The following is a 12,045-nucleotide window of genomic DNA, read 5'->3' as shown; positions in this document are numbered from 1 at the left end:
TGTCACTTTAGTGCAATACCCCAACCCCTAACCATATATCGGAATTTGACATATCCTCCTTGTCACTATAATACATCATCCTACGGTCTAATAAAGGCTTCGGAGACGGCTTTTTCTTCAGAGTTATGCATCACCTAGGACCATCTAAAGGATAACTTTCTTTTAGGGTAGAACACTCCCTGACCACGGTGAGGAAATCACAACCATGATTGCATCTAGGTGATGACCCCTTTAGGGAAAGACACCAGGTCTGGATGATCTTTCCAAAGTCAACCCTAAAAATCAGCACCAGGGAGGATGACCTGTCCAGAGTGACCGCCACCCTGTGGGAGGGTATCAAAGTAGCATGCCTTCAGGAATCGCTCCACACACTTGAAACAACTCTTTTGGTACAATACAATTGGAATTATCTTCATTTTGTAGCCACATATAAGATGCAAAACATGGAAAACAAACAGTTGGAAATTCAGTGGTATTGCTGTTTCTTTATTTTAACAAACATAGCAAAAAATGCTTGAAGTATGACAGCTTCAACTGCCTTGCATAAAACATGGAAAAAATAATCAATATGTTTTATATTAAGTGTGACATTTTTTTCTGCTTTTTGATGGTTTTTAGTAAAGCTTGTGTTTTGGGGAATCTGTAGGGGCGTAACCACCCCCTGGCTGCTAAGAATCTCTTAGAGATCACACACAAAGGAAGGTGCTTGTTAGGAGACACTTCTTTACCTGGTTACACACTCATTTGTTTCTGGTTACACACTCATTTGTTTCTATGGGTATTCTTCTGCCTCAGTGGGGCACCCCTACTTACAGCGTTGTGGAGCAAAAGCAACGTCTCCTGGCAAGTTGGCTGATGCCAGATCACACCTCTGCTCAGTGGGGGTGGCAAACAAGCATGCGTAGGGCAGGAGAACAAGCAACCCCTTCATCTGACTTTGACTGGCTAATGACCTCCAATGGATTGGCTCTGCCTTGCTTCAGTAATGAATCTCTGGTCTACAGCTGTCAAGATGGTCGCTGCCAATCAATGGACCGTTGCAGGCAGAACTGTATATTTTTACTGTGCAAGTCTGTGACCTACCCATTGTAGACAAAGCTATCGGCTTGTGCCCTGGGCAGCGTTTCTAAATAAATTATCTAGTGACCATATATATGTACATATATATTGCTCATGCGAGGCTGCCCCAAATCTTCATTTCATAGAAATACTCAAATAGCACATGCAGGCAACCAGACCCATTTGATTCCTTCTCTATCGCCAGTCTCTTGGCCTCTGCTGCTCCTTAGTCTTTCTTGTCTATGTCACTAACTTTGGTTACAAAGCGTTAATCTTCTTGTTTACCAGTGCCCCTCTTCTGTGATGCCCAGATATTTTTATTGTGTACTGGGTGGCACTGAGCTGAGAGATCCAACAAAGCATTACACGAAAGAAAGAGCTACACACAGCATCTCTGGAAAGTGCTCTAAAGTCTTGGTTGAGGCAAGTAGTGCAATAGAACCAACTCTGCTTCACACACTGGGTGGGAGCCTTATGGGAACTGCTGTGGCGATAGCTACCGAAACCAAACAATTGGGTTTAAAATACTGCAGGCATTGTATGAAGAGGAAATATGCCCCACCTTTAATGAGGAAGAAGTACTTTCACTGGATGAGTAACAGTTGCACTTCTGCATGTCCTTCCTTTCATTTCATACACACTTCAGTAGCGTCATTACTTATGGGAACATAACATCCTGGTCTTTTTCCTTAATTCCAACAACACGTCCAACTGCTCCAAGATGTATGTTCCTACCCTCTCCGTACCCAGTGACTTGCTGCTAGGTAGGGAATCTGGAACTACATGCTTCTTGGGACTCCTCAGAAGAGCTTACCAGAAACGTCCATGGTACGTAATGAAAAAGATAGACACTGAAACCTATGCCACTCCCTTTTTTTCCTGTTGAGTGCAGTGTGCACCAGCAGGGAGTGCAAAAACGAAAAGAATGCAAAGGATGGAGAGACGCAAATCACTAAGAAATGCATAGGTGATCTAGAGAAAGAAGGTGAAAAGAACGGAGGAGAGGGGCTAAGGGTGTTACCATGGACGGATCAAAGAAAAGAAAAAGGTGCAAGAAAAGGATCATGGGGAATTCAGGAGGAGACACCGCTATTGCACCCAGGGTCACTTTGGCCTCCATTTTTGTTGATCATCATGATTATTGCACACACACAGATAAATGGCGGAGGATTGTGAGGTTTGAAAAGTGTGATTAAAAAAATCAGTAAAACAACGTCAACTTAATATGGCTGGTGCTGTAAGAGCTAAGAAATTATCCAGAGAGAGAGAGATGTTCACCATATCCTTACCGCCACACAACCTGTAGTAAGTTGTCTGATGTCCTTCTCCCCAAAGCGTTAATCAAACGCGCGAGACCATTTCCAGAACAGAATACTGTACATTATTGAAATCAGCCTGCCTCGGCCTGCTAGCGTGCCACCTCTCATGGGGGGAGACGAAAGCACGCAGGGAAGCGTGGTCTCAGCCGGAAGCTGCACAGTGAATATAAATACTTTCGGGTACGCCACTTCCTGTCTCAGCCGCATGCGCAGACTCCACAAGTGTGACGACTAGAGAAAATGTCACACGTTTGTAAGCCGCCACCTTCAGCGCTACCACTTCCTGTTTTAGCATCCCACATACAGGCGCCCAAAATGACTGAGCCACCGTCATGTTCGCATGGCATCCCACAGGACGAAGAGGCTTAAGCTAAAGTGACATTTCCTGCTGCTGGATCCCACACTCTGCTGCCAAAGTGCATAAATACTTAAAAACATAATACAACCGGTGAGTTAGAGCAGGTAATGATGGACGCGCCTGGGCCTTTCACAGTAGTGCCCCCCCCTGAAAGTTTGGGCAGGCACATCACTTACACTTTCGTGGCAGCTTCATATTGTCGTGAGCCATCCAACTCTCCAGCGTCTCCTCTCTTTCGGTGGCTGCACAGCTGATCTTACATTGGCAGACTGCTTCGGAGAGACTTTCCGTACATCTTTTACCTCGCATATTCGATTTGCTATCTCGTGTTCAGATATTAAATATATAAAATCCTGTGAGCAAAAAACTATAGCTCTACTTATATTTGCTTACCTTTTTTTCTCCTTTTAATTTGTTTGTTAATTCTTATTATTTCTAATATCACAGTTAAACCTGAATAATGGTGGGGCAAGGGAAAGGAAGAGAGGAATTTATGAGGTCTGCTGGGGCCAGAGGGGCACCTCAGCAGGGACATTGTCTGCAATGGAGGTGAATTTTGGCCTTCACAAATTGGAAGTCAGCTTGGATCTGAAAGGTTCTCGCTCCTCCGTGAAAGCTAAGGAGTCTTTCCGAGGACCGGCCGGCAGGGAGGGGAGACCTGCAGTCACACCAAAAACAGATGAAGAGGATGTTTGCCTTGGCAATGGCATTCTTTCTGGGACAGCGCTGCAAGGTCTACCTGGAAGTCCAGACCCAACAGAAAATGTTGAGAAGCCAGCAAGGGATTCTCTGGAGGACTGCAGAGAGTTCTGACTTGTAACTTGACTCACTTCCTGGGGCTGCAGAGATGGCTGAGAAGCAGAAATCAGTTTGATGTCCTGGGTAATGCGACCAGGTGGTAAAGGTGGTGAGCTCCTGGGCTGGAGTAATGGCAGTGGGGGGCTGGCTGTCTGTGGCGTGAGCAGTGACCCATGAGAGCTTGTTGACCCAGGCGGACTGGAGTGAAAAGTTCGTGCTGAAATTGGACTCAGCATGGGTGGGGTAATACCTGATGGTGCATACCCAGGGGTAACAGGTTGTTGCAATGGAGGCATAAAGGCAAAAGATGACCTTTCTTGATGCATTTGGGCTACAGTTGCAGGGAAGGGTCCTGCTGTGCTTGGTGGAATTTGACACAAAATTGAAGGCGATCCCCCTGTCGACTGTGCCAGCTGATGCAAGCTGGAGGTTGGAGAAGTAGAAAGAGGAGATGTTGTCTGAAAGGAGAGCTGGGTCCCTGAAGAGCCCATGGCCGAGGGCTGGTGTTGAAATGGTCCCACTTGTGTTGGTTTTAGCATTGACTGAAGCTGGCTGAGATGGCTGCTAGGTGAACTGGAGGCGAGCTGGCTGAAGGAAGCAGATGGGGAACTGTTCGTGACTGGCTGGAAGTGGCCATGCATGCTGCTGGCAAATGAGTGTGGTGGTCCTTTGCCTAGAGGAGAGCTTGAGGCAGCTTGTGGTGACTGGCTTAATCCCATAGAGGGCAGAGCACTTAACCCTGGTTGGCTTGCGCTGGTGAAAGCGGTACCCGTAGACGTTTGCTGCCACTGGGTTAAACCAACAGAGGCTGAATAGCCTGCCAACTGATGGATGTGAAAGGAAGATGAGGTGGGCGTCTCAGCTCCTGGGGTGTGTAGCTGGGAAGATGTACTTGCTGATGATCCCACAGAAGAAGGCCCGGCGCTTGATATCAAAGACTGAAGCCTTTTCAAATGTCTTGGGGTATGGCCTGGCTGCTGCCCTAAAGAACCCAAAACTGACATGGGTGGGCGAAAGATAGCTGCCGGAAGTCGGGGATGATGGGTAAGAGCGATGGCAACTGATGTGGTGGCAGCAGCAGCCTGCAGTGGTGCTTGGATCAGAGGAGTCCAGATGACTGGTGTGGGAGGGGATGCCTCAGCCGCTGCAGCCTGCACAGTGTGAGCGCAGTGGGCCATCTCGCGGTCATGCTGCACTATCTGCTGGATAATCTCACTCTCTTGGTAGTTCAGGACCCCGGAGCTTAGATCGTGCTGGACTTTGTGCAGGAGGATGGAATTTTTCTTCCCTGGAATACAAGCGAGAGAGAGAAATTCATGAAGACGTCATTATGACATAATGGTCTTTACGCTGTAGTTACTTCCTGGTGACGGTCTGCTCCCTCTGTAATCCACACCAAAGCCTCTGCTCTTTCACGGTGGGTCCTACCTCCCAACTCTGATGCACCACATCTCTTTAATGCAGACCTGCCTAACCCATACAATTTCAGTAATGGGACCCAAAAAACTCTGTAAGTGCATCTCAGTACGGTTCTAAACCTCTGCCTGCTACTCCGTTGTTGGCAACACACACAGTACTATCAATTCACCACCATTCGACCTTCATGATCGTCTGCTGTACCGTGACTGAGAGACTATACCGCCCTACTCATGCACCCCAATCACATTGCATATCTCTGTGAGTTACGGTTCTGGGACGCTATACAGCCTACATAATGCACCACGATGTTGACCATCAACATCTATTGATATTTCAATACTGTGAAATGCAGACATCTTTTTGGTGCACCCCTTTGCTAACCTGCACCTATCTAGCTCTTGCTCTACCGGACATCATAAATATCAATAAAATGCAGTGCAGTGAGTTCATCCTGATGCTTTCAATCAGCCTTTCTGATTTAAGACTTCAGTGTTTACTGTCGGTTCCTGAGGTAGGTGACTGCATAGAGATTAATGGCGACTATTTGATGGAAAAGTCTGCCAGCGCTATTAAAACACGCATGCACCGGTTTCCAGCTTAAAATGACATATTCATGTTCATCTTTTTATCAGTTATGTTATTAATGGCACAGGCAGAATACATAGTTCTTTGTGAGATTTCTGCATTTTGAAGGCCACACACAAAAAGAGATTTTTTTTTAGACCGTTTTTTCCCTTTAAATGTGGAAATGTTACATCTCTTCCAGAAATCCAATACCCTGCCCGCCCCACCCACTCCTGTGCTTCCAGGATTTTGTAGAAATAGGGGGGGTTCACCCCGCCCCCTGACTCCTCCTGTTCGTCCCTTCCTTGCCGCCTCCCTTCATCGCCCAAAGCGTTCCTCGCAATCCCCCACCAGACATACTGACTCAGATACACAGTAACGCAAACACACTCACATTTACCCGATCCCATGCACCCTTCCTGCCAAAAACATTCCTTCTCTCCCCCACAGACATAGAAACACAGAGACAGACAAAACACACTTACCTGGGACCCCCGTGACTTCCCTCTTCTGGCCCGGCCGCACCTGTCAGCCCCTACCCACTTGTGTGCATCACGGGGCATCACAGTTCGATTTAGAAAGTAGAAAGACTGCCCAGAGTGGTCTCCCAGCGGTCTTTCTAAATCAACCTTTTCAATTTACAGGTAAGTGAAAAAGATATTTGTATTCAATTCCCGAATACACATGTTCAACCACCCCCTCACCATAAGGAATGTTTACACAATCTCAGAGCTTTGAATGTGAGGTGGAACAGGATGGTAGTGCCTCAGCTCTTTAGCTAAGATTTAAGTGTACAGGGATTGCGGTAGAAAATTGAGGTGTGGGAGTGAATGCTTCCCAGGATGATCCCTAAAGCAGCAGTGTGCATAGAATGGTAGGAGCACTGTAAGCCTCTAGATTCACAGGACCCAGCTTGAAGTCTTTCAGGCAAAGGTAGCCAAGCCACAGGGGAAACTGTTCACAGACCAAGGGCTCACAGGCAGGATGGCATGAGTAGCACTTAAAGTAGTGAAGCAGTGAGCAATTGGGTTAGCACATTTTATGGATGATGTTTTGGTGGTTTGCTGTGTGTGGGACTGGGCATGCAGAGTGCTGCCTTGTGTTGTAGACCTCTGCCGCTCCTCCTTTACAAATGTGTGGCATGGAAAAAGACAATGGCAATTCCCTGGGTTGCCGCCGTGTTCTCTGCCAATAGAACCATCTCAGATTCTCCAGTTTCGGATCCCAGATGTTAGGACATGTCAAAAGGTAAGAATATCGGTTGGTTTAGCAGTCAGATGGCATGACAGAGATTCATTATAGATGGAGAGCTGAGCGAGGAAGTGGTGATCACAGAAACTACCCCTGGATTGTGACACACATTTACACTGGCGAGGTGTATGATCTCAAACTGCATTCCAAAGCGGAAACTTTGAAGTCCTTTTCTTGTACTCTCTACTGTTCCTTTAATAAAAGTACATTCAGTGATTTTGCATGAAACCCACGCAACCTCTTAGTCACCATCTTGCAATCTAACAGCAGACTTTCAGAATCCGATTTGAGGCACAATCTCCTTCAACAACAAGGATCACTTGAAGGGGATCTCTCAAATGAATTAAGGGAATCGAGGACCCAACTCAAATATAGGTCTGCAAGCCCTTTGTTGTTCATTAGAGAGAACCAATAATGAAATCTGATTGTCTGCACAGCAGAGCCATTGTTCTAATATAGGAAAACAGAGTTGCCTAGACCTACCATGCGGCCGTTAAATGGCATGTTTAGAAAAGGATGGATTTGTGTAATCATTGTAGAACTTTCTATTTTTGATCCTATAACAATTTGCAGGAGCTGTGAAATGCCTGTTCATTAAGTGTATAGGGTTCAGAGCGTTCATTCACTATCCTAAGCCAGAAGATCCCTATTGATCCTGATCCCAAATGTTGGAAATCAGGGAGCTACTGCTGGGATTTGCCTGATGTATCTTCTTCTTCACTCAGGTTTCAGTTCAGCGGCAGAGGTCATTCATTAGCCGCAGGGTTCTGTTGGTCATAGTCAGTCTGCATACACTAGTCCTTTCTTCTGTGCTTTGCCTGTTGGTGGCAGTCTGTCGTTATGTGCTATTCCATTTAATTGAATTCTCTATTGGTGGAAGTCTGAAAGCATGCACTGGTCTATTTCCTAGTGTTTTGTCTGTAGGTGGAAGTGTGGCGGCTTTGTTTTTCCACAGGACTCTTTGTTTACGGGAGTCTGTTAGCAATGGCTGTCCCTGCAGTGTGTTATGTATTGGTGGGTGTGTCTGGCTCCATTTACAGTAATGAAATGAGCTGAACAGCCTTCAATCTAGTGTACACACTCTTTTTTTGTATATACGTTTTAGTTACTTACTTGTAACTGTATTTTTCCAGCATTGGTATCTTTCATAGATTCAGTTGCTTGAATATTCCCCGTCGTCAGACTGGGAATTCTTGGTGATTTAAATAATAATAAAAAAATTAAATATATATACATTATTTCCATAGAAATACAATGAAGATTGCCCCCTATGGTTTACGAGCCATTCACTTGTGTAGTCCATCCACCTCACTTTGGTCCTTATGGCCCTAACCAATGAGGCGGCAGGGTTTAAGCTCCGCCCGGCAGCCATCTTCAAATTTTGAGCCGTAGAAGACTACAGGAAGGATGGCTGCGGAAAGAGGGAGCAGCCTCTCAGGGGAGGCGGGCGGGCGCATGTGAATCTATGAAAGATACCAATGCTGGAGAAATACAATTACAGGTAAGTAACTAAAAATTCTCCAGCATTGGATCTTTCATAGATTCAGATGCTTAAATAGAATACTAAGCAGTTAGGCCATGCCCATATCATAAATACATTCTGCAAATCCTTCTCCTCGCCTTACTATACAAGTAATAGGTTACATTACCAGGGGAGGCGGGAAGAGAAGGCTGCTCCTACCTCACGCAAAGAAATGGCAAAGAACCGCTTGTCCCACTGCTGACTCTTTGCTGGCATCTTCTGCCAGGCAGTAATGTTTGGCGAACATATGCAGAGTGCTCTGCAGATGCCTTTCAAAGGTACTCCAGCGTGGAAAGCAACCGAAGCTGCCCTCCGTCTGGTGGAGTGAGCTGAAGGCGGTCTAGCCAGTGGATCGTCTTTTGACTGATGGCAGTGGCTGATACATTGGGAAACCCAACGTGACGAACTTTGCTTTGAAATGTGCTGTCCTTTAGTCCAGCCAGCGAATGCGATGAAGAGTCTAGTGGAGGAGCGGAATACTTTAGTTCTCTGGATGTAGAACTTTAGGACCCTTGCAACATCAAGTGAGTGTAAGGACCTCTCTGCATCAGAAGAGTGATTCATGAAAAAGGTAGGAAGTACGATGCGCTCGGTGTGCGTCATTTCTGACAGTACCTTGGCTAAAAATATCAGGTTTGTCCTTAGTATGACACGATCACTTAGAAACAAGGTGAAAGGAGGCTCTGAAGACCGGGAATGCAGCTCGCTAATCCTCCTGGCTGACGTGATAGCTACTAAGAAAGCTGCTTTCCAGGATAAAAATGTTAAGTCACACCTGTGAATTGGTTGGTATGGTGGCTCCATGAGCACTGCTAGAACCGTGTTCAGGCTCCATGTAGGAACAGGTGTAGGAGTGGGCGGGAAAGTACGCATCAATCCTTTTAAGAATATTTTGATAGCCGGTTCGGTGAGTAAAGATTGTTGACCTGTGTAAGTCGTGTATGCCGATATGGCGGACAGATGCACCTTGATGGATGAAAGGGAAAGCCCTGCTTTCGCTAGGTGCAACAGGTACGGTAGTATTTGCTCGATGGATGCAGAGAGCGGATTCACTAAAGATGTTTCGCACCACTTGGTAAAACGGGTCAATTTCTGAATGTAGGTTGTTCGTGTAGACGGGGCCCTAGAGGCGTTAATTACGTTGCAGCATTTTGCAGGAAGATTTAGATTGATTAATTTTTGCTGCTCAGGAACCATGCATGCAGTGACAGGCTCGCTGGGTCGTGGTGGAGCACCTTCCGACCTTGTTACGTTAAGAGGCTCTGATGAACTTTGAGGCGAATTCGAGGGCATCGAGACAGGTGAGACAGGGTTGGATACCAAACCTGGCGAGCCCAATCCGGTGCTATCAGGATCATTGAGCAGGCCTGTTCTTTCAGTCTGCGTAGCACTCTCGCTATGAATGGGATAGGAGGAAAGGCATAAAGGAATTTGCCCGTCCAGTCCACGAGAAGATGTCCCCCATCGAGAGGTGTTCCGGATACCTGGAGGAAAACCTGTGGCTTTTTTTGTTGGCCTTTGTGGTAAAAAGGTCGATCTGTAGACATCCTTACATGTGGAAAATTCCACCGGGTTTCTGCTTCGTCCAGCTCCCATTCGTGGGATGCTGAAAAATCTCTGCTTAACTTGTCTGCCAGGACATTGTCCGCTCCCGGTAGGAGTTCCACCTTGATGTGGACCTTGTGATGCAAAGCCCAGGTCCATAGCTTTTGAGCCTCTTGTGATAGCAATTCCGACCTTGTTCCCCCTTGTTTGTTCATGTAGTGCATCAAGGTTGTGTTGTCTGTTTGAACTGTCACCGCCTGCTCTGCCAGTACCGGCAGGAAGGCTTTCAGCGCCCATCAAATTGCCCTGAGCTCTAACACATTTATGTGCAGCTGAGATTCTTTGGTGGACCAAGTGCCCTTGGTTTGTAGATCTGCTAAGTGTGCTCCCCAGCCCAATAGCGAGGCATCCATGCTGAGAAGGGTTGACGTTGGAGCCTGGAACGGCAGTGCCCATAGCAGATTCTGAGGTAAGCTCCACCATCGGAAGGCTTTGTGAAAGGCCACTGGTAGTTGTATGGTATCCTCCCATGAGCCGATTGTCTGCTTTTATTGCTGGTCCGGGGTCTCTTGGATTGGCCTCATGTGCAGCCTGCAATATGGCATGAGGAATATGCACGAGGACATCATGCCCAGAAGAGATTTGAGGGCGCGAACCGTGGTCACCCCGTTTCTTTGAAACCATAAAGACCGATGAGTTAGTGCAGATATTCAGTCCTCCGATGGTCTTTCTCTGGGTATGCTGGTGTTGATTTCCGCCCCCAGAAACAGCACTGTCTTGTTGGGAACAGGGCAGGATTTCTCTTTGTTTATCAAAAACCCTAACTCCTTCAAGAGTTTTGTTGTTCTCTCCACTGCGGTGCACGCCAGTCTGAGTGAGCCGGCCCTTATGAGCCAATCATCTAAATATGGTAAGACTTCCATCCCTGACCTTCTGAGGTATGCTGCCACCGGTGCCAGGCACTTGGTAAACACTCTTGGTGCTGATTTTAGGCCAAACAGGAGGACACAGAACTGAAAATGTGACTCCCCTACGGCGAACCTCAGGAATTGCCTGTGGGCAGGATGAATGGGAATGTGGAAATATGCGTCTTCCAAGTCGAAGGTGGCCAGGAAGTCGTGTTGGTTGAGCCACGGGTGAACGTTCTGAAGAGACGTCATCTTGAATTTGATGCATTTGATAAACTTGTTGAGAGCTCTCAAATCCAGAATCGGTCTCCACTGACTGTTCTTTTTCTTCACCAGAAAGAATCGGGAGTAGAAGCCTTTTCCCATTTGTCGGTATGGTACCGGCTCTATAGCTGCTTTTAGAAGTAGCTTGTGAACCTCCAGCCTGACCTGCTTCTGATGATGCACTTTGCGTTGAACGGGGGCAAGGAACGGAGGTTGGTCTACGAATTCGATGGTGTGACCTTTGCAGACCGCCTGTAGCACCCACTTGTCTGATGTTATTTTTAGCCAATGCTGATAAAAACGGCTTACTCTCCCGCCCACCGCGGTGCATCGTGAGAGAGGAGGAAGAAGATAGTCAGTTTTGCTTGCTCTGGGCCTTGGCGTGATTGGAGCCACGCTTGCCCCTATGGGTGTACCTGTTTGATGACTGATGGTACCTGTCTTGAGAGGCGTTACTCTGCGTTTTTTGATTCTAGGAGGGGTGCTGAAACCCCTATAATTTGAGGATGCACCGCGAAAGGACCAAACGGATCTATGATTTATTTATTTATTTATTTTTACATTTGTAGAGCGCACAAACAGCCCATGGGCATCGCGGCGCTGTTACTTGCAGGGACCTTAGTTACAGGGAGGTACACTATAAATAAGGGAGGCACAATATACATATTTTACATTTTACATAATTTACATTGGTAACACATTAATGCAGTCAGCTACTTGCAGATACATTTGCAGGTTTATTGGGAGAGGTGGCGTGAGGTCCTATATGGACTGTGGTGTTGATCAGGTGAACAGAGTGGTTTTCGTGGCTTTGCGGAAGGCAAGGAGTGAGGCTTCGGCATGAAGCGTCATAGGAAGGGCGTTCCAGTGTAGGGATGCAAGGTAGCGGAAGCTAGCGCCTCCTGCCCTGGCTCTTTTTAGCCTGGGCACAGTGAGCATGTTTGTGTAGGGTGTTCTAGTTGGCCTTGCAGATGTGGCGGGATGGATTCTTTGTGATAGGTAAGCTGGTGCAGAGAGGTGGATGCATTTATGGGTAAG

At 46.9% G+C, this 12,045-nt stretch overlaps 1 protein-coding gene across 1 annotated transcript in view; it reads right to left on the bottom strand.

The window, feature by feature from the left end:
• Positions 1-458: 458 nt before the first annotated feature.
• HCN4 (hyperpolarization activated cyclic nucleotide gated potassium channel 4) overlaps positions 459-12,045 on the bottom strand; it is a 1,084,393-nt gene continuing 1,072,806 nt past the window's right edge. The window contains exon 8 of the mRNA XM_069624604.1: positions 459-4,822. Coding sequence (XP_069480705.1) covers positions 3,300-4,822 — 1,523 coding nt within the window. The 3' untranslated portion in view covers positions 459-3,299. The remainder of the gene's footprint in view (positions 4,823-12,045) is intronic.

This window comes from Ambystoma mexicanum, chromosome 11, assembly GCF_040938575.1.
Source record: "Ambystoma mexicanum isolate Mex_15411 chromosome 11, UKY_AmexF1_1, whole genome shotgun sequence".
NCBI lineage: Eukaryota > Metazoa > Chordata > Amphibia > Caudata > Ambystomatidae > Ambystoma > Ambystoma mexicanum.
Note: the sequence above shows the minus strand (reverse complement) of the source record. Positions and strands in the feature narration are given on the sequence as shown.